At 57.3% G+C, this 21,929-nt stretch overlaps 1 protein-coding gene across 1 annotated transcript in view; it reads right to left on the bottom strand.

The window, feature by feature from the left end:
• Positions 1-21,929, bottom strand: part of WNT7B (Wnt family member 7B) — a 43,664-nt gene that overhangs the window by 7,282 nt on the left and 14,453 nt on the right. The window contains 1 exon segment of the mRNA XM_033116244.1: positions 15,134-15,360. Within this exon segment, the coding sequence (XP_032972135.1) occupies positions 15,134-15,360 (227 nt within the window).

Here is a 21,929-nt window from a genome sequence, read left to right as displayed (position 1 = left end):
CGCCTCCCTCTGCCCTCCCAGGCATAGGTCTCGATCTGCCTGTGCCCAGAGAATGGTGTCTCCATATTATCTGTGAGCTCCTTGGAGGCAAAGACTGTGTCACTCATTCCTTCATTCACTTGTTCATTTGACAATAATAACCGCCTGCTGCACTGCAACACCATATCTACAAGATGAAGTCAAACCCTTTGGTCCCTTCCCTTCCTGCTAGGGGTCAGTGCATGGCCACCTGGGGACCTGCCGACTGCACAGGCTCTGCCCCCCGGGACCTGCACCGCTCTGTAAGAAGCCATCTCTCAGCACAGTGAATGGCTGTTTGAGGAGCCAGTGAGGCCGGCTGGCCAGGGACTCCCAGACAGACAAAGGGACAAGGACAGGGAGAATATGGGAGTTGACCTCTTTGGCTCTAAAGTAGGTCAAGATGATCTGAAGGGGAAGTCCATAGGGTGTGAAGTGGGTTATTGAACTCCTTGTTTGTATTGCCCAAGTCCAGCAGGGCCTGCCGACAAGCTCACACACCGAGGCTGCAGCAATAAACTAGGTGGGGGATCCCAGGAAAGGAGGTGACTACAGAGGGGCACAGGGACTCATGGAACCTCAAAAGATGCCCTAACCTGCTTCTGTGGTAGGTAGTCTAGGAAGGCTTCCTGGAGGAAGTGACGTCTTAAAGTCTGGGTTAGAAGTATGAGTTAACTCCCTGTGAGTGTGTGTGGTGTCAGTGTGTGTGTGTGTGTGTGTGTGTGTGTGTGTGTGTAGTGTGTGCATGTATGGTGTGTCTATGGTGTATACAGTCCTGGCCACGCCTAGCAGAAAGGTGCAGAGGTGTGAAACAATTTGGTGCTGCTAGCACTGGAAGTATGAGGTCAAGAATTAAAAAAAAAAAGAAAGAAGAGGTGATTAAGGTCTGAGGGAGCCAGACTGTGGCAGGCCGGAGATGTCCTGTGAAGCAGCTGGCACTCTGCGCAGGAGCTGGGCCAGATGCTGTGGGGTTCGAATTTGAGAGCTCCCTGGCTCCACGGGGGCCGGGGGTTCTGGGACTGTTTAGAAAGCAGATCAGCAGAGCTGGGGCCCTCATCACTATCGCTCACCAGCTCTCATGGCTCGCCAGCACCCGTCTAACCCTTCACGTGCATTCTCATCCAACTGTCACAACAGTCGTAGGAGGTTTCATTATTGTTCCCGTCTCACAGATGAGGGTAATGAGACACAGAGATGAGCCGTTAGTGGCTAAAGCAGGATTCGAACCCAGGCAGTGGAGTCAAAGCCCAAAGAGGTGGAGGGAGGGACTTGAAGCCTGCGGCTCAGGTCACTGGAGGCCATCCTGCCCCCAACGTGGCCTCTTTACTGCTAAGTGACCTGGGCAGGAGGAGACAGGAGAAGAGGCACACGGCACGCAGCCCCCTTGGGGAGGAGATGCTACATTTGGGCCATCTGTGGGCCTTGCGCCCAGGGGGATGGTGGTTAGCCAGCAGGTGAACGCTGGATGGGAGTTGTGGGAGAGCCAACCGGTCTCAGACAGGGAGCATGTTACAAGCTGGGCACCCAGCAGAGGAGGGTGGGCGGAGAAATGTCAGACGGTTGTGCAATCCTGCCAAGAGGCCAGGCCAGCGGATTGAAGAGTCCCCACAACCAAGCCCTGCCTGAGCACGGATGATGTGGGCGTTCCCTCAGAGGCCTGGAACCTGCCCGTGACCCTCTTCTTCCCCAAATGCCAGTCTTCCCAACAGGAGCCAGCTGGGGGACTCCCATGTCTTGCTGTCCTGACGTCCCCAAGCAGGAAGCAGGCTACGTAGCTGGGCCTGTGCGTTTGGAGGGCATTTCATGGAAACCTCCCTCCCGTCTTTGTGTGAGTTCCTGCTCCCACCTGGCTATGCCCATACCCGGCTCAGACTCTCAGTTACTCATCAGTTACTCACCGGGCTGCCACTCCCGCTAATTCCTTTTTTATTTGGTTTTAATGAGCCAAACCCTCTCGTCTCGCCATGGAGACAAGGTGGGGGCTACTGCAAGAGAGGCGTAGTTTGGGGAGAATCCAGGAAGGTGACATTAGGTCCTGGATTGAGGGGTTCCCATGCGCCCACTCTGCATACGCATCTTGTTTAATTCTCACAACAGCCCCATGCAGTGGGGGTGACCACACCCCAGTGTCCAGACCTGGACGCTGGCTCAGAGGGCCTCATAATCTGCCCAGGTCACAGTATGCCTGGGCGTGGAATGGCGGACAGGGTCCCCTCCCAAAATCACTCATGGGCCGTTTGGCCAGTCTGCAGAGAGCTGCCTGCAGGTCCTCCTCCGGGGCAAGCATGAGCGAGGGCTGAGAAAGACAGACCCTCCAACCCATGGGCCTTGCTTAGCAACCATCACTGGCTCCCAGGTCTCAGAGATGACCTCAAGGCCTGACCCCACCTGTCAGCACTACCACTCCCTGCAGCCTAGCTGGGCAGGATGAACACGTGGCCCACCTGTGTGCAGGTGCAGCTGCCCCCAGAGCACACCACTCCTTGAATAGAGGAACAGCCTGGGTCTCCACCTGCCCTGGTGGACGCCAGCCCTCCCTCTGTCTGGAGCACCCGCCCACATTCCCACATGTCTGCAGCTCCCCCACGCTCCTGACACTGCTGGGACAATCCCCTGCTCCCAGCAGCCTGGTCAGGGTGAGGTGCTCTCCTCTGGGCTCTTACCAGGTACCCTGTGGGCTACAGAGGTGGTGGGCAGGAGCCACATCTTCTTCTTGTGTGTACCCCCACCTAAGGTTTCCTGAGTCCAAGCAGACCTGGGGCTGGGGCTTTAGTCCCATTGCCACCTTTTATCCCCATGACGACCCATAAGATAGACCCTCATGAGGAGACCCATCTCACAGATGGGAAACTGAGACTCGACGGTGGGAAGTGATTTGCTCCAGGTGGTAGTGGCAGCAGCCACCTGAGCTCAGCAGCTGTTTCCGATGTGCCCGGTGATGGGGGTGGGGAGTTGGGTGAAGGCAGCATGGGTGGTCTGTTTGGGGCTAACAACTATCCTGGGGGCGCACGTTGGTCTCAGGAGGCCTTGGTGTCCTTGGTGGAATCAGAGCCCTGCCCAGCACAGACCTGCACCCCTAGACACTGGAGTCAGCAGCAGCATTGGCTGTATCCCTGGAAAATGCCAAAGGCAGGCAGGCAGGTCGCACATTGGTCACCCCCCACCCCTCGGCCCTCAGGAGCCCTGGGTGGGTCCCTGAGCACACCGGCCTTGATGCAGGGCCCAGAGTTTCAAGGACAGTTTGTCTCTGGTACCTGGCAGGTCAAGGTGAAGACCGTTAGCTCCGAAGTGCCCCTGAGCCGAGGGTTCAAGAAAGAGGGGGTGGGGAGGGGTGTGCCAAAGGCTGGGGCAAGCAGAAGAGCACAGGACCTGGAGTCTCACACCTGCTGTGTGGCCCCAGACAAATCACAAGCCCTCTCTGAGCCTGTGTCCCTATTTGCCAAGTGGGGCTCCAAATACTCACCACACTGCGTGGCCCAAGGAGCAGCCCTGAGAACAAACAGGACAAATGGACATCGGCCTCACCCTCCCTGAGTGGCCAGCGGGCCAGGGACGACCGGGCATCTCTCTGTGCTTGTCCAGAGCCTCCTGCCTCGGGCCGACCCAGTCAAACCTCCCCAACCACCCTCCATGCATTTTCTGGATAAATCCAGAACACAGAACAGCAGAGCCCTCAGAAACCACTGCCACGTGGGTAAACTGAGGCTCTGGGCCATTCGGGGCCCATCTGGCTCTGCTCTCTCCTTCCTATGGGTTATTCAAACTCGAGCCCTCACTGACCCTGCCGGGCTCCAGGCTCAGAGGAAGCAGAAGCAGCCCCCGCTCTGCTCCACACCCTCGGCAATGCCAGCCAGACCCACCACTCAGGGAAAGGGGGCCTAGTGTACCCATCATCCCCTCACCCCGACCCCAAGCAAGATCCTGGGGACCAGGCAGATCTGTGTGAACAGGACCTGGAGGGGCCAGGATGCCTCCTGAGCAAATCGGGGCCTGGGCAGAATGGAGCCCCCCTTGTCCTAGGGCAGAGCTGGGGCTATGCCCACCCCTCATGCCAGAGGCTCCTCTCACTGTCCACTCAACATGACTTGCCCCCTCCTAGTATCCACAGGGGGCTGGCACACTATTTTTAGAAAGCCACAAAAAGCCATAACTGAGCTCAAAAATGACCCGATTACCAGCAGGCCTGGGAGGGAGGTGGGAAAGGCACTTGGTTCCCTCTTAAAAGGGGAGCCAGAAATCTCAGTGCTGGGGAGTACTGAGCAGTACTACCCCACAAGGACCCTGAGGCCCAGAGAGGGGTACACACTACCTGAGGTCACACAGCGGCTCAGAAAGTGGGGGAGCTCCTGACATTCTGATATGATCTGGGACACACATGGTCCCAGAGAGGGGCTCAGAGTCTGACACCTCAAGTTTAAGTCCAGACCCTGAAGTTGGCCAATTGGGTGACCTCGGACCAATCAAGGGGCATTTCGTTCTCAGTTTCTCCCCCTGCAAAATGAGGATAATGGTGCTGATATGGCCAAGTCACTGTGCCAGACGGGCCCATGTATGGTCCCGGGGGGCACGCCTGGCCCCTGCACAGAGGGTGGCTGAAATGACCCTCATGCCCACACATGTGACACATACAACACACGGGCTCTCCATGGGCATACACACGTTTGGGCATCTGTCTGCATGGCCCTGTGTGTGTGTTCCCTAGGCATATACCTGGGCTCGTGCACGAATGTGGTTCCTGTGAGTGTGAGAGAACACGCACACCTGAGTCTGTGCCCGTGCCCACACAGTTCCATTCATCCTGCCACTCTGCCAATCTGTACTTGCCCCTTTTTTGAAAAGCAAACAAACACACAGCATTTTCTACAATTCAATAAGAAAAAAAGCAAACAACCCAATTAAAATTGGGCAAAGGATCCAAATAGATATTTCTCCAAAGAAGATATGAAAATGGTCAATAAGCACATCAACGTCGCTAGCCATCAGGGAAATGCAAATCAGAACCACCAAGAGACAGTACTTCTTCACTCCCACTAGGACGGCCAGTGTAAAAAGACAGACTGTAACAAGTGTTGGTGGGGATGTGGAAAAATCAGGACCTTCCTACACTGCTAGGGGAAGTCAAATGGTGCACCTGCCATGGAACAGTTCGGTGGGTCCTCAAAATGTTCAATATAGTTACTGTATGACCCAGCAATCCCCCTCCTCGGTATATACCCAAGAGAAATGAACACACGCTTCCACATGACTTGTAATGATTAGTCAAGGCAGCGTTAGTCACAGTAGCCAAAAGGTGGAAACATCCCAAATGTCCATCAATGGAAGAACGGATAAAGAAAATGTCGTATGGGATATTAAGCCGTAAAAAGGAGTGAAGCACCGAACCGACACACATTATGGCATGGACGGACCTTGAAAACACTGTGCTCAGAGAAAGGTGCCAGACACAAAAGGTCACTCGCCGTGTGAGGCCATTGACATGAAATGTCCAGAATAGGTAAATCCATGGCGAGAGCTGATGACTGTCGCCAAGGGCTGGAGGGACTGGAGGATGATAGCTAAGTGGTACGGGGTTTCTCCTGGGGGTGATGAAAATGTTCTAAAATTGGCTGTGGTGATGGTTGCACAACTCGGTGAAAACACTACAAACCACTGAAGCACACGCGTCAAGTGGATGAATTGTACGGTATGAGAATTACAGCTCAATAAAGCTGTTACGAAAACAGACAGCATTTGATGGTTTTTAAGGGATTGCGTACAACTTGTCCTACTGGATTTAAATCCTCACAGGGCCTCACCTCAGTGAGGATGTCCTGCTCAGAAGAGACAGGTGACTGGCCTGAGGTCACACCCGGTCGGCCACAGAGCTGAGATCTAGCCCGGGACACCAGGATCTCTACTCAGACCATGCCCAACCCACTAGGACAGGGACACCGAATGGTCCTGCCGCCCACCTCACTGACCAGGCCTGGGTCCCGGGGTTGCCTGTGTCAGCCCCTGGCACTCTAGTCACTGTCTCACTCCTTCCTTTCCTCACTCACTCTGTCAGCACCCAAGTGTCTCCCTAGCACCAAGCACAACCCACCCTCCCGACCAAACCCCAGAGTCCCAGGGGTGAGGCCCTCAGCCCCACCCATCCCCAAGCCCAAGGCCACGCATATAGCAGGGCAAGACTGACACATTGCAGCCCAGCGTGATGGGGTGGGAGGAGGTTCACAGAAAGTGCAGGCAGGGCCACCGTAAGAATCATGGAGAGGTCAGCAGCACAGGGTGGCTGGAGGCACTGGGGCAGAGAGCGAGCAGTGAGGGCCCCGCTCAGGAAGGGATGCTGAAGGCGGGTCCTGAATGAGAAGAGAAGTGAGCCGTGCGCAGGCATAGGGAAGAGTGTTCAGGCAGAGGGAACAGCAATGCAAAGGCCCAGAGGAAGGCATGAGCCGGGTGTGTGTGGTCTGACCCAGCAGAGAGAGTGGGAGATGGAGGGGGACACACTACAGGGACTCTGGGAGCCCAGGGGGAGGGTTTTAGACTGTATGCTAAGATGAGGAGCCCCTGGAGGGTGCTGCTGTGACTGACATTGTAAAGGACCCTCTGGCTGACAGTAGGGGCACGGTAGAAGCAGGGAGACCCACGAGGAGGCTGTCGCAAGGGTCAAGGTGAGAAATGCTGCTGGCCTGCCAGGTGGAGAGAAGGAGTGGCCAGCCTTGGGCCACAGTCTGAGGGGGAAGCCAGTGGACTAGCAAGTAGACTGGGTGAGGGGGTTTAGAGGAAGATGAGCCCCAGGGGGCTTCTGATGTGGGGCCTGGGTGGCGGGTGCGGCTGCCGCTGAGAGACAGGTGGAAAGGATCAGCTTTGGGGGAAAGAAATCAAGGAGCTGCCTTGGCCAGGCAGTCTGGGGCACCTGGGGGACAGGAGAAGGCAGGCGGGGCAGCTGGGCCCTCAAGGCCATCACCACCCCCAGGAGCCAACGCCAGATGGAACTGGGGCTCCGTGGTGACCCCGGCCGTCATTCATTCCCCAGATTACAGGGGGATGAGGCTCAGTGCAGTGGGTTCCAAAGCAACAGGTCACAATGGGGCTGCTGGGACTGCTGGGGCTGACGCGGGGCAGAGACACGAGACGGGGGGTCCCTGAGTCCTCCAGGCGCCTGCTGGCTGGTGAGCTCCCTGCTCATCTCAGCACCCACCCCCACCCCATCCGGCTCCAGGCTCCCACAAGCCTAGAAGTGGGTGAGAGAGTACTGCTCCCACACACACAGCTTAGGGCTGGAGAGAGTGAGGGCAAGGAGGCCAGGGGACAACCCTAGGCCACACAGGCAGTTCCTAGTGTCACCCAACTGAGCAGGTACAGTGCCCATGTCCAGGTTTTGGGGGGCATAAGGAGCTGGGGAGAGAAGCCCAGGGGCCCCGGGGGGGGCAGCGAGCCCCTTTTGACTGCCCATGTCCCTGCCTGGCCCCCAGGCCTCAGCCTGGGTTCAGTCCCAGGGCTGGGGGTGCAACTCCTTGCCTGAGCTGCCTCCCAGCACACCCGGGACTCAGGCTGGGGGAGAGTGTCCCGGGTGAAGCAGGGAGGTGTTGGCAGCAGCAGTGGGGGTCAGGCAAGCCAAGAGATGCCCCCAGGCCCAGCTAGGCCACAAACCCTGATTCGTGCACTTGAAGAATCGGAAGCCCAGAGCCCTGGATCACTTGGGTCCAGTCGGGCTCTGCCCAGTGACGGCTGGGCACGCTCCTCCCGCCCGTTTCTGCACCTGCCAAAGGGAGGTCATAACAGCACCCACCTCGCAGGGGCCTGGCAGTGTGAGCACATTAGTGCCACTCAGGGCTTAGGACGCCGGACACGGGAAGCGCAGGACACACGTGGCTGCTTTTATTACCCATCTCCGAGCAGGTTTAGACCCTGGGCCTGGGGCGGGCGAGTGAGGGTGGGAGGCGAAGGCCCATGCTGGTTCTGTGTGTGTGCACACGCCTGCGTGCACATGTCTCTGTGTGTGTCTGTCCTTCCCTCTCAGTTTCTGTCTCTCTGTCCCTCAGCCCCTCTGCGTCCCTGTCTTGCTGTAGCCCCACCCCAGCCCCCACCCGGCTCAGCTCCGGCTGAGTCAGTGTCTCCACGCTAAGCTCTTCCTTGCTGTTGTCATAAACAGAGCATTGGAAAAAGTCACGCCAGGTCCAAACACGCCGACACGCCCGCACCCCAGGCTTTTGTTCTGACCCAGCGAGGCCCTCACACGCTGCGTACAGCCCTCCAGGTGGGTCGTGCTCCAGCCGGGCATGGGGAACACCAGGCCCAGCGTGGGCAGAGCCTGGCCCAGGGCCACAAGGCAAGGGGCAGGGTCTGTGTCCTGAGCTGGGCGGGCTTTCCAGGAGCTTCCACCCCTGCCCCATAGCTCTGGGGGAGGCTGGGAAGGCCTCTCCTGCAGCCCCAACTTCCGGCAACCTCTCTTGTCAGGGAGGTCAGCTCTGGGCAGCCTGCCCTTGTGAACGCTCCCTGGTCCAGGCTTGCAGCAAAATTAGCAACTGCGTCTGTGTGGGGACACGATGGCCTAGTGTCCCTTCCTCCCCGGGGTCAGCACCTGGACCCCCACCAGGGTGCAGAGCTGAACTGCCAGGTTCAAATCTCTACCTCTTGCCAACGTGTGACTTGGGGCGAGGCGTGAGCCTCAGTCTCCCCACCTATGACGTGTAGACAGTAGAAGCCAGGATTTGTGAGAGTGGGCGTTGGGAGATGGCTGCAGTCATAAAAGAAATGATCCTCCCAAAAATGGTGGCAGGAGGAGTGGGGCACGGAGACGGGCTGAGGGCCGCACTGGGCCTCGCCCCTGGGAGGCTGAGGGTGGAAGCCTGGCCACCCCGTACTCTGTGTCCTGCCTCCCTTGTCCCCGGACCCCTTGTCCATGGAACCCTTTGGCAGAACCCCGATGTAGGCTCTGAGAAGGCAGAGGGCCTTCCTGCCCCCCATTCTGAGGAGAAAACCCCAAGTCCTAGCTGAGTCTGGGCCCCAGCCTCAGCCCCTGGTAGAGATGGTTGGACTGAGGCCCAGAGAGAGCAAGGCTGGGCCCAACGTCACACAGTGAGACCTGAGCAGCTGGCGCAGGTGGGTCTGCATCCCTGACAGTGCCCCCTGCCCCCGAGCCCCACCCCATCCCACGGCCTGTCCTGTCTGTGGGGGCCCTGCCAGGGAAGCTGGAAAATGCCCATGCTGGCCGAGTTCCAGGCAGCCTGTGAGAGGCCGTGTGAAGGGATCAACCACCGCTCAGCCCACGGCCCCTAGCTGCTCAAGGGCCCACTGGTCGGGCTTCCATGCCACCCACTGGGAGGCCTAGAGCCTGGTCACTCGCAGGTCACCTCGGGAACCGCCCCTCTCCAGTGCAAGCTGGCCTTCCAGGGCAGGGGACAGAGCCTGGGCCCACTTGGAGTGACCACAGCCTCATCACATCCTGAGCCAGGAGAGGGCTTGAGTGGCTTCGCCTCCTGGAAGGTCTTTCTGACTCTGACATGCAAAGCCCCAACCATCCATAGTGTCCTGGCTGCCGAAGCCCCAGAGCCTTGGAAATGTGTGTTGTGCTACCTCAGGCTGAGCCCCCAGCCTGGGGTAGGGAGTGACAGAGCCGACAGGACAAATAGGTGCTTCCCTCAGATAAGGGCCTGTGTGCACAGCCCAGAGCCATCGGCTCCCCGGGCCATCCTGGGTGAAAGGCTCCCAGAGCAGGGCTGGTGACTTTCACTCTGTCTCTGTCTCCCAGGGCCCTGTCGCAAACTTGACATTCAGCAGGCGCTCACTGCATGTAGGCTGAACAATAACCGACTGCCAAGGCGATCGGCCCTCACCGCCTTGTGCGGCCCCAGGCAGCAGCGGGTCAGCTGGGCTGGAGGACAGTGTTTTGGGAAAAGACAGTCAGATCTGGGTTCAAATGTCCACTCTGCCCCTGACCAGGGTGACCCTGGGCAACTCCTGACCCTGGTGACTGCCGTGCCACCCAACAGAAGACTCACACGAGCCACATAGGTCATTTCAAATTTTCTAGCAGACACATAAAGAAAAATGAAAATAACCATGTGAACTTAATTTTAGTATCCACTTTTATTTAGCCAATCTATCCAAATATTACCATTGTAACACGTAGTCAATGTAAAGATTATTAAAGAAATGTTGTACTTGCTTTTTCCTTTCAAAGTCTTCAAAACCTGAAATCTGTTGTGTACCTTAGTCACGGCGCATCTCAGTTTGCACACGCCACGTTTCATTCACGTGCTCCCCTGCCAGCCAGGGCCTGTGGCCGCCGGAGTGGACGGTGTGGCCCTCAAGCCCTTATCCCTCCTCGGGACTAATGCCAGGCCTTCCTGAGCCTGGTCTGCAAAGCCTCAGACAGGGGCCCGGTGTCCAGTAGCGCAGGACCTGAAGTCGCCCTCTGTCCTCCAAGGCCCCTGCCAGTGGCCAACTTGGAAGCCTCCAGACCTCCCCTCTCAGACACCTAGATGTGAGTCACTCTGAGGCCTCAGACTGTCCACAAATTGATGGCATTTGCTGAGCCCCTACTGCGTGCGGCTGGTGGGCTCAGGGCTCACTCCCAACACAAATGTCACCCATAAAGCAAACCAGTGCACTGACAGCGGCCCAGGGCGGCCACGTGAGCCAGGATTAGGGGCGGCCCTATGCCTGGTCATGTCTGAGCGGCACATGATGGGCAGGACTCAGTGTTCCATGGCCGCTCGAGGTGGGGGGTTGGAGCCCAGTGCAGGTGGATCCCAAGGGCCCAGGTGGGGGGGGGGGGCAGTGGCTGGAGGGCAGTCCCTCTCCTGCTCAGAACCTTCCAGGCTTTCCAGGCCACCACAGCACTCACAGGCTGGGTTCACGGCTCCAGCCCTGGCCCCTCCTCTGGCCTCAGGTCTCCTCACAGTCCAATTCGCCCTCCATGTTCCCACAGTTCCTGGAAAATACCATCTGCTTTCTGGCCTCTGGGCCTTGGTGCATGCTGTTCCCTCCACCTGGGGGCCCTTCCCTGCATTCACCTCCAGGCTGGTCTGGGTCACTCTGATCCTCCCTCGGGTCTCAACTGACCTGTCACCCTGCCAAGGAAGCCCTCGCCAACAGTCCTGACCGAATACGGGACCTGTTGGAAACACCCTGTCCTGCTCACGGCCCCTGGGGGCCCTGAGTTTCTAATAAGCATTCCTGGAATACCAGGTTCACCCCTAACTCTTGTGTTCCCCCTCCCCCATCCCATGGCAGAAGACAGCTGCGTTGAGGACACATTCACCACCACCCCCAGCTCATTTCCAGTTAACAGAAGAGGCAGGTCAGGAGGGGCCTGAACCACAGGTGTCACTCAATAGATGAGGAAATAGGCCTGGGGCAGGCTTGGGTGGCCAGAGGGTGGAGGCCACCAGGCATGAGGGGAGACCATGTCGGTTGGGGGAGGCCTAGTGTGGGCCTGGACTAGGGAACAGAGCAACTGGCACCTGGAGAGCCCCAGGGCAAAGCCAGTCCAGAGTCGTCACAAGAAGGTCTAGCTTATATGGAGTAGTGAGCTCCCCACCCCTGGAGGCATAGAAGCAAGAGCACCAGGTGCTGGAAAATATAGGGCTTGATTTGCCCCTGTAAGAGGTTTCCTTCAGCTCTCCAGATTTAGGCATAGCCCAAGGTCACAGGCAAGGCCTAAAGAGGGCCGTCCCACCCACCCAGGCCAGTCCCCGTCTCGAGGCCAATCATTAATTGGCATCGCTTGAGTGGCTGCTCCCACGAGTGCCCCCCGGCTTCCTGCCAGCTCAGGGCCCGGCTCCCATCCCGTGCCCAAGCCACCGCATGCCTCTGACAGGGGCTGGCCGTGCTGCCCGAGCCCACTCCCTGCTCGTGACTCCCAGCAGTGAGTCCTGGGAGGAACGAGGAACCTGCTCAGACCACCATCACAGCATCCAGGGGGACTCCGTCTGCCTACAGGACGAAGCCCAGAGCCCTCCTAGGTACGGAGGGCCAGTGGAAGACCTCGGCCTGGGTGGCGGGGAGCCCACCCAGCAGGGCAGAGTACAGGGAGGGCCCGAGGCAGGTGCTGAGCGGGCCTGGGCTGAGAGATGCGGGAGCATGAGGCACTAGGGATGTGACTGGGCCCGGCTGTCGTCAAGGAAGAGCCAGGCAGGGGTGAAAAAGCTTCTCCCGGAAGGAAGTCCCATGTGAATCAGCAGAGCAGAGGGGAAGGGCCTCCTAGGGCGAGAAGCAGCAGGAACAAAGTCCCAGAGGAGGCAAGGGGCCTGACATGCTCAGGGAAAAGGAGGGCGTCAGCTAGAGCTGAAGCCCTGGTTCTGAGTAGGAACAGAGGGAGGCAGAGGGCCCGTGCGGCAGGGCCTGCTGAGACTTCAAGCTGAGGAGTTAACTTTATCCTGGGCAATAGGGAGTTACTGCAGGTTTTAGAGGACGGGAGTAACATGGCATGGCCAGGACGGGGTGGGAGGCAGGAAGAGGCACTGACAGCTGCCAAGGGAGGGCTGGAGAGGCAGGCCCTGCCGTGGCCATGGGACAGTGTAGAGGGCTGGACAGGGGAGTAACACCAGGCTTCTGCTGAGACGTCTGGTTGGTCAGGCGAAGGCTGGACACGGGAGATTTAAGCAGCAAGATGCTGAGCGTGTCGAGCCAGAGGTTGCCGTGGGTTGGCCTCACTGTGAGGTCCACAGGGAGTGGCCATGCTGGTCTTGGCCCCCAGGGAGAGCCAACTGGAGCGGGCTGAGAGGAGCAGCGGTGACATAAGAGGAAGCCCAGGCGAGCGGGGCCCAACTAAGGAAGGGGTCTCTCAGCCACATGAATGTCACAAAGGCCTGGGCACTACTGGTGGGAGCAAGAGAAGGTGAGAGACGGGGACAGTGGGTGTGGACAGCTCTGCCAGGGCGCTTGCCTATGAAATGCTCATGAAAGTGAGGGGGGTGTCTTAGATGGGCTCCCCAGAACCAGAGCCCCAGACTCCAGGTGCCGAGGGAGCTCAGGGCACAAGGCGTACCTACAGCAGCCCCACCTCGAGGCAGGGGGCGGCCTGAACACTCCCCGCCTCAGTCCGTCCTTGGCTGCGGCTGCCCCACCCTGTGGGCAGAGCTGCGGACCCTCCCAGGTCCCCGTGGGGCTGAGGGCCAGTTTCCAAAGAGGAACAGGTGACATAAGAGGAAGTGAGCCGATAGCCACGATCCCACAGCCCCAGGGGCTGCGTGACGCTCAGTTAAGGTAACCTGGACGGGCACTGACACAGTGTCCCCTGGGGGGCAGGTCACTGGCGGGGCCAACACCACTCTGGGCTTTGGATGGTCCATAGGAGTCCGGCATTTACTGGGGTACTGATGGTGAGTCCCCCCGCCTAGGGCCCGAACCCAAGGAGAAGCTCAGAGTGCCCACGTCTCCCTCACCACCTGAGTCTCATATCTCAAATAAAGTCCAAGCTCCCAGCCACTGTCGGGCCATGTCCACTGCCCGTCTCTCTCGGCACAGCGAGGCAGCAAGGACTTGCAGGAAGGAGACCTGGACCTGAACCCAGCTCTGCCACGTGCAAACTGTGTGGCTGCAGGAAACCTTATCATTCCACTGGGCCTCGGTTTCCTCAGCTGTGCCGTGGGGGTACTCACAGCTGCTTCAGATCCCCAAGTCTCAGGGCTGAGGGGCCAGACAGACAAGTGGGCACCTGGCACCAAGCGGGCCTGGTGTCAATGCCCTCCCCACTACACTGGATGAGGGGGCAGCTCCACCTCCCCAGTTGGCACCTGCAGGGAGGAGCTGCACTTGGGTGGTGGGGCCCCAGGGAGGGGTGGGGCCACCTTGCTAGCTGTGCCAGGTGCCACCCACAGGCTGCTCACCGCAAATGGGCCCCCGGGGCTCTCCCCACGCCACCCCCAGCCCCATGCCAGGCGTTCCAAGCCCTGTAAAGCGCTGCCTCTGGCCTGGGTTCCAGCAGCTGTGGCTCCTTGGCTCTCTGGGACCGGAAGGACATGTTGTGCCCACACGTTCAGAGGCTCACCTGTGCCCGCAGGCTGGGGTCTGAAACAGGGCACACCCCACATGCCCGGTGCTGCACCCCTAATTACTACTCTCCCCATCCAACCCTCACAGTCGTCTAAACAATTCCTCATACCTCACAACGGTGTGACTGATTCAATAGCAGTTTATTGAGCACCTACTGTGTGCAGGCACTGGCAAAGGCACTGGGGACCCAGCTGAGGGCCTGCTCACTCAAAGCTCATGTTACAAATGAGGAAACTGAGCAGCCCTGAGTGCCATGCCCAAGGTCACACAGCTGGATTCAAATCCAGGTCAGACTCCAGAAGACACTTTTCCCTTTGAGCACCTCTCTGGGCTTCAGTCTCCTTGCTTGTAAAATGAGCACACTGGAGCCTCCCCAGGGCTGTGAGGGGACTGTACACAGGGCAGTGGGGCACAGCCAGCAGAGCTCTTGCCACCCCTGCCTGATGTGCTGCAGTGGCTGCCACTGGCCTTGGAATTGGAGACCCACCCACCCGCTCTCCAGCCGGTCACACTGCTCCGTGCTCCCACATGAGTCACTCTGCAGCATCCCTCACACCTCTGCTCACACTGTTCCCGCTGTCTGGAATCCCTGCCACTCGCGGGATCATGACAACAGCACTGCCCACGGGCCGGGAATCATGCACATCAAGCCCCCAAACAGCCCCATGCAGAAAATACTACTGTCCTCCCATTTCCAGGGACAGCAGTGGAGACATAGATGGAGGAAGGCCCTGGGTGCACACAGCAGCGGGGCAGCAGCAGGAGGGCACGCCTCCGACCCTGTACCCGACTGGACGCCACCAACCTGCCCAGCTCATGTCCATGCCAGGACGACATCCCCAGCCCCAAAGCCCAGAGCAAGGACCCTCGTCCACTCAGACAGGCTGGCTGCCATCGACGCCATCCTTGTCCCAGATGCGGCAATGCCCCAGAGGGCGAGGCCAGGTCTGAGTCTCCCTGGAATCCCAGGCCCCCACCCAGGCCAGGGAAATGCTGGGCAAAGACACTGGTCAGAGCGAGACAGCACAAGACAGCCAGCGTGGGCGGCCTGGCCTGGCTTTTGGCGGGCGGCCCGGCCCCCAGACCCCGAAGGCCGGCTGGAGGGTTCCCGCGAGCCGGGAGGTGCCCTTACCTACTCGGAGCTCCTGCCCGAAGACGGTCTTCTCCCCGAGGGCGGAGCAGTTCCAGCGCCCGAAGCGAAACTGGTGCTGGCACTCGTTGATGCCCATCTGCGCCCCCTCCCCAATCACAATGATAGCATCGGGCCGGCTCTGGCAGATGGCGCGCTGCCGCGGGGCCAAACCCGGAATCTTGTTGCAGATGATGTTGGCTCCCAGGGCCACGACGGATGACAGCGCTCTGCGGACAGACAGGGAGAGGACACGGAGGTGAGCGACAGTGAGTGTGTCCCCGACGCCCAGCACAAGCCAAGCTCTGCCCACCAGGGGACAGAACACAAATCAGTGCCCTCCAGGAGCCACTTTCCATTGACAGTCATGCGTGATCCTCACTCGAAAAGGCACACACAACCTTGAAATCGCAAGACGCATGAGATCACAGGACAAGTCCCACGAATCAAGAGTCCCACGGAACTGAGAGTCCCACGGAAGGCAAGAACCATGGTCCCCTGTGCCTCTGAATCAGATACACAGACCCTCTGGGGATGTGACAACCATCAACTCCAGACAGTACGCAGTTTCCCCCAGTAGCAAACCCCAACTCCCAGAACTGGGGCGCCCCCATCATTGTAAACCTGGCTCCCCAGAGGGTGCCTGGGCCGTCTAGCCCACTGAGCGGGCAGCTGGGCTGGGAGCCATGCCAACTGGATCCCGGTTCCACGTATAGCCCATGTGTGACCTCGGGAAGGCACTCTGCTTCTTTGAGCCTCAGTTTGCACATCCATGAAATGGGGGTACAAAACCGGTCAATCAGTCATCACCAGCACTGTATAGGCTCAGACCAGGGAGAAAGGCCACACACGTGAGGGACAACTGTTGTTATTATTCATTCATTTCTGGATGATGGGATGAACTCAGAGGAGGAAACAGGAGTTGACATGACTGAGCACCTACTGTGTGCTGGGGTCGGCAGGGCACTTCACAGCACCATCCTCAGAGCAGTCCCCTGAGGGAGCCTAGTAATTGTCCTCCAGGAAATGAGGCCTGAGACAGGAGGGAACCTGCCAGGCTCTGTCTCCCTTGTCTTGAGCTGTTATCAGCGTGATTGTTTGTTTGATGGGGTGAAATTCACATAACAAAGTCAAATATGTTGAAATGCACAGTTCTGTGGCATTTGGTACATTCACAACATTGTGCAACCACCACGCCTACCAAGTTCCAAGATATTGTCACCCTCCTGAAAAAGAAACCTCGTGCCCCTTAGCAGTCACTCCCCCTTCTCTTCTCCCCAGCCCCCCTCAACCACTAATATGCTTTCTGTTCCTCTGGATTTGCCTGCACTGGACTTTTCATATCAATGGAATCATGTCACACGTGGCCTTTTGTAACCGGCATCTTTGACGTAGCACAATGCTTTCAAGGTTCATCAGCGTTGTAGCGCGTACCAGTACTTCGTTCCTTTCTAAGGCCAAATACTGTCCCACTGTCTGGAGAGACCACAGTCTGTTTCTCCATTTGTCCCTGATGGACAGTGGGTTGTTTCCACCTTTCGCTGCTGTGAATAGCCCTGCTACGAACATGTGTGGACAAGTTTCTGTCTGAGTCCATTTTCAGTTCTTTGGGGCATATATACCTAGGAGTGGGGTGGCTGGGTCACAGGGTGGTTTGTGTAGCTTTTTGAGAAACCACCAAACCGTTTTCCACAGCAGCTGCCTCAGTTGGTTTGAAGCACCTAGAGAAGGGATAGCAACTTGGGAGGAGGTAGGGAAGTTCCAGCAGACGTACGGGCAACAGCTAAACTTCAGAACAGCACCTGGCTTCCAACAACAGACCAGGTGGCTTAGAGAGAGGCAAAAGGTGGAAGTGGGGGAGACCTGGAGGGGCTCCCCAAAACCGATGCCCACGGCCCTGGCCTTCTGCATGGTGACTTGCCTTCTACTCACTGCCTGCCAGCCCCTTTCTTGAGAGAAACGAATCTGTTTCTCCAGGGTGGCCAAGCACCCACAGCCAGCTGGGAAAGTCCCTGTGTGGTGTGAGCCCACAGCACGTGCTGCCACCAGGATGCCCAACCGACACTCAATCCCCACGGCCCGCCCGCCTCACCGGCTAATCTGGCCAAGACCCCCCTGGGTCTCCCACAGGCACAATGGGCAGAAACGTGGAGGCTGGCATGGAGGAAGGGCATCTAGGTGGGTGGGGCTGGGAGCGGGCTGGAACCTGGGGCAATTCAGCCCAGAGTAATTGTAGACCCTCAGAAAACCGACCGGGGAAATGAGATGTATGGGAACCCTGCCGGGCACCAGCCTCCAAGCCACAGGTCAGAGCCCGCTTTGGGTCCCGGACACTAAGAGCATGCTGTCCATTCCCAAATTCTAGCAGGCTCAGGCTGCAAAGCCCCACCACCTGGTGCAAGAACTCTGGCTGGGGCAGGAGTTTGGACAAATGGGGTCTGACTGGGGTGATCCCAATGGGACTCGGGGTGGATGCTGGGGGAGGAAACAGATCATTGTAGCCCTGGTGTCTGCCTCCAGGCGGCCACCCCAGTCCCAATGCCAGCACCCAGATCTGACCATGTCACTCCCCTGCTCCAAGCCCATCTGTAATTCCCCAGGCTCCTTTGCCTAGAACTGGAGGCCTCCTGGGATCTGGCTCCTGCTGACTCTGCCACCTTTGCTTGTGCTGATCCCTCTGCCTCGGAAGCCGCTCTCCCTCCCTTTTTTTGTCTGCAAATGCTATTCCCTCTCCAGGCCCAAGTGCAAGCCCCACTGGGCTCAAACCACTGGGTCCCAGGCACTGAGGACGCATTCAGCGGGGCACTTGTCTCTCAAGTACCGACCTTACCCCTGGTGTCACACTTTCCATGACCAGCTTTCCCGCCAGACTGCAAGCACTTCGAGGGCAGTATCCAGACTCAGCTGAATTTGGCGCCTGGGGACTGCCCCGTAGCTGTCCATGAGTGTTTGTGGAATGGAGGGAACAAATGAGTAAATACTCAAGGGTCACTTCTAAAAGAGTCCTACAACTCAATACAAAAAGGTAATCCAATTTGCAAATGGGCAGCGGACCTGAAGAGACATTTCTCCAAAGAAGAAATGCAAATGGCCAACAGCAGGTGAAAAAATTCTAAATATCACTCACTTTAGGAAAATGCAAATCAGAACCACAGTGAGGTGCCACCTCACACCTGCTGGGATGGCTCTGCTCAAAACAACAGAAAATGGCGCGTTGGTGACACACTGCTGGCGGGAATGTACAATGGCGCAGCCGCTGTGGAAGAGCTGGGAAGTTCTGCAAAAAGTTAAACATCAAATGACCATAGGACCCAGCAATTCTACTCCTTGGTAATAGATCCAAAAGAATTGAGGACAGATGTTCAAACAAAAACGTGCACACACATGTTCACAGCAGCACGATAACCAAAAGGAGAAAACAACCCAAATGCCTTTCAGTGGATAAATGAATAAACAGAATGTGGTCTCTCCATACAGCGGAATACTATGCAGCCATAAAAAGGAATGAAGTACAGATACATGTGACATGAATGAACCTCAAAAACGTGGTAAGTGAAAGAAGCCAGACACAGCAGACCACATACTGACTCCATTTCTCTGAAAAGCCCAGTGAAGGTAAATCCACAGAGACAGAAGGTAGATTTGTGATTCCAGGGGCTGGGGAGATGGGGTAGGGGAGTGCCTGCTTAACAGGTCTGGAATTTTCATCTGCGGTGATGACAAAGTTCAGGAACTACTGGATAGAGGTGGTGGTTACACAGCGCTATGAATGGACTAAAAGCCACTGACTTGCACACTTTAACATGTTTACAGTGACAAATTTTATGTTCTGCATATTTTCACCACAATTTTAAAAAATTCTATCTACGCACAGGGCTTCTACGCCCCGGCCATAGCGGGATTGGGGGAAGGAGACGAGAGGGGCCTTGCCCACCTCACACCCCACTTGTACTCGCAGTGTGCTTCCCCGGGCGTGGGGGGGCTGATGGAGTAGGTGGAGGGGAGCCCCAGCATGACAGTGCATGGATTAAAGGTGAACTGTAGACATCAGGGAAGGGAGTTATAGTGTATTTTGTGCCAGGAGCGTAAATAATCAAATATGGTTGATAATTCAGAAATAATTTCAAAATCGTCTTCCTTGGAATGTGGGGATTTTCCCCCTAACAATATTAAATGCTCCCGTTGTGAGCACCAACCTTGGACAACCGGCCTCTGTGCTATCTCGGTCCTTTGCTGGCAAGGTGAGCCTTGCTGTCACCATTTACAGGTGTGCAGACCGGAGCTCAGAGACGCTAGGGAACCTACCCGAGGCCACACAGCCAGGCTCAGAGTCCAGTCTATGCTTCCAAAAGTTAGGTGGAGGCAGCGCTGTGGCTCAGAGCACTGCACAGAGTAGCCGCATGACAAATGCTAGAAGACAGCCTAGAGTAGGAAAGCATGCCCACTTGTCATTTTCAAAACACAGCTTACATCCTTCCCTTGCTTACAATCCTCCAGGTCACTCATGAATTTACCCAGGTTTACGGACACATCCGTTGCTGGCATTTGAGGTCAGGTGACGGGTGTCAGCGGCCCTGTCACCCCCTCCCCCACAGCCCGCACATGCCTGGCCAGTCTGACCACTGCCCTCCCGGAGCAGGCCTGGCCATGCCACACCCCAGGTCTTGCCCACGCTCTTCCTTCCGCCTGGAGGGGAGGGGGCTCCTGATAGGGGGTGAGCAGCTTGGCCCTCATTAGGGAACCATCGGAGTGGGAAAAGGGATAAAAATATATAATAACTAAATAACTGGTGCTCTGGAGAAGGAGAGGTGGGTGGACGCAGGCAGCATCCCGGGATAATTGGCAGTTTGGGGGTGAGGGCATGCTATGGCACTCTCATCAAGCCGCCCCACGGGTGGAGGGGGCCCGGCTCTCACCCCAAAGTGGGAAGAACCCTCTGGGCAGCTTCCCGGCCTGCAGCTGCCCGCCCAGGTGTCCGGGGAGAGGCTGGCAGGGAGGTTCCGAGTGGCCTGCGCACACAGAGAAGCTGGGCGGGGCGCTCGTGTTTCAGTCACTGACTTTTTCCATGGAAAATTCTGCTCCAGGCTCATCCCCTGTGCTGTTCAGGGGCCTCAGGACACAGGCAAGATGCCAGGAGGAATGGGCAAAGCTGAAAGTCTGGAAACTTTCCTCACCCCTGGTCTGGGCCAATCCCAAGGAGGGAGCTCAGAAGAGAAGGGGTTTCAGGCCCTGCAGACAAGCAGCTCCCGCCTCGTCCTCCGGGGCTGTGGACAGGGCCTCTGATCTCGGGCCAGAGGGTGGGGAGGCCAGCAGAGGGCCTGGCACGGGGGTTGAACCGGGCATCGTGTGAGGCGGGGGCTGCCACTGGACAACAGCAAGATCGAACGATTTTCTGCTAGAGCCATCCCAAGGGGACAAGGGGTTCCAGTTGGGTGAGGGGCGGGGTGACCACTGCCAGGCGATAGACGGGTGCAGGAGTGGCCAAAAGGGTAGGACCTCTGCTGTGGCATTAGCCAGGTACCGGCCTACCCATCTGGCAGCCCCGTGGGGCAGGGGTGAGGAACACGGGTGCCAGTGCCGGCCTGCTTGGCTGGAACCCTGGCTCTGCCTCTTCTTAGCTATGAGACCTCAGGCAAGTTTCTTAACCTTTCTGTGCCTCGGTTTCCACATTTGTGAAATGGGAGTAAGAACGGGCCTGACACGTCATATTGCTGCATAATGCAAAGTACATAGCACTCTGTAGCTGGCCTATGGTGACAGGTCATCGGTGGTGGCCTTCATTAGCCCTCGTGGCCTGAGACGGGGGACCATTCCTGACCCTCATTCGTTGAGCCCCCAGGACCCAGCTCCCTGGTAGGGATCAGGGACCAGCTTTTGTCAGTCAGGGGGACTGATGATTAAACCAGCAGTTTAAGCCTGTGGGCATCCACATCAGCGGCTGCGCCCACCCCCAGTGGGTTCACTCCTGGATCAGCATTGCCCTCCACCCAGCATTTCACTCTGGAATCTATACACCCAAGACAAACGAGCATTTATCGTCACCAAGGACATGCACTCCTGTGCCCAGCACAAACTGGGAACAACCACCCAGGTGTCCATCCCAGGAGAATGACAAATAAATTGTGGTATGTTCACACAGTGGGTGCTACAGCAAGAGAAAGGGCCAGGAGCTGACACGCGTCCACGTGGATCATTCTCCCAGACACCACTGAGCGAAACCAGGCAGGAGAACACACGCTCTAGACCAGGGGTGTCCACACTGCGGCCCGCGGGCCAACTGCGGCCCGCGATCCATTTTTTATTGGCCCGCAGCAAATTCCAAAAATATATTTAGTTTACTTAAATAAACCAGGTGAGGCAATACGTACTTCATCTCGAGTGAGTGGCCCGGCTGTTTGTGTACTTTACCGCATATGGCCCTTGGTGAAAAACGTTGAAAAAAGTTTGGACACCCCTGCTCTAGACGGAGCAAAACACCCCTTCAAGACAGAATTCAGAACAGAATCACTGTGGGTGGGAAGCGCTCACTGGGATGGGTCCCTAGGAGCCTGCTGGGTTCTGGAATGTTCTCTATCCCGAGCTGGGTGGTGGTTAGACTGGTACTCATGTATGTAAAAATGCATTCAACTGTCTTCTTGAGATTTCTGCACTTACTTTATAAAAGTTACACCTCAATAAAAAAGTAAAATGTTGAAATACACAAATTTACAGGGCTGGCAAAAAGGCAAGAATGAAAATGCTAAGCTTTCTTACAAAAATTGAACTAAAATACACTTAAGAGATAAAATGTGAACATTCA

The sequence above is a fragment of the Rhinolophus ferrumequinum genome, chromosome 10 (assembly GCF_004115265.2).
Source record: "Rhinolophus ferrumequinum isolate MPI-CBG mRhiFer1 chromosome 10, mRhiFer1_v1.p, whole genome shotgun sequence".
Taxonomy (NCBI): domain Eukaryota; kingdom Metazoa; phylum Chordata; class Mammalia; order Chiroptera; family Rhinolophidae; genus Rhinolophus; species Rhinolophus ferrumequinum.
This window is presented reverse-complemented; position numbering and strand designations above follow the sequence as displayed.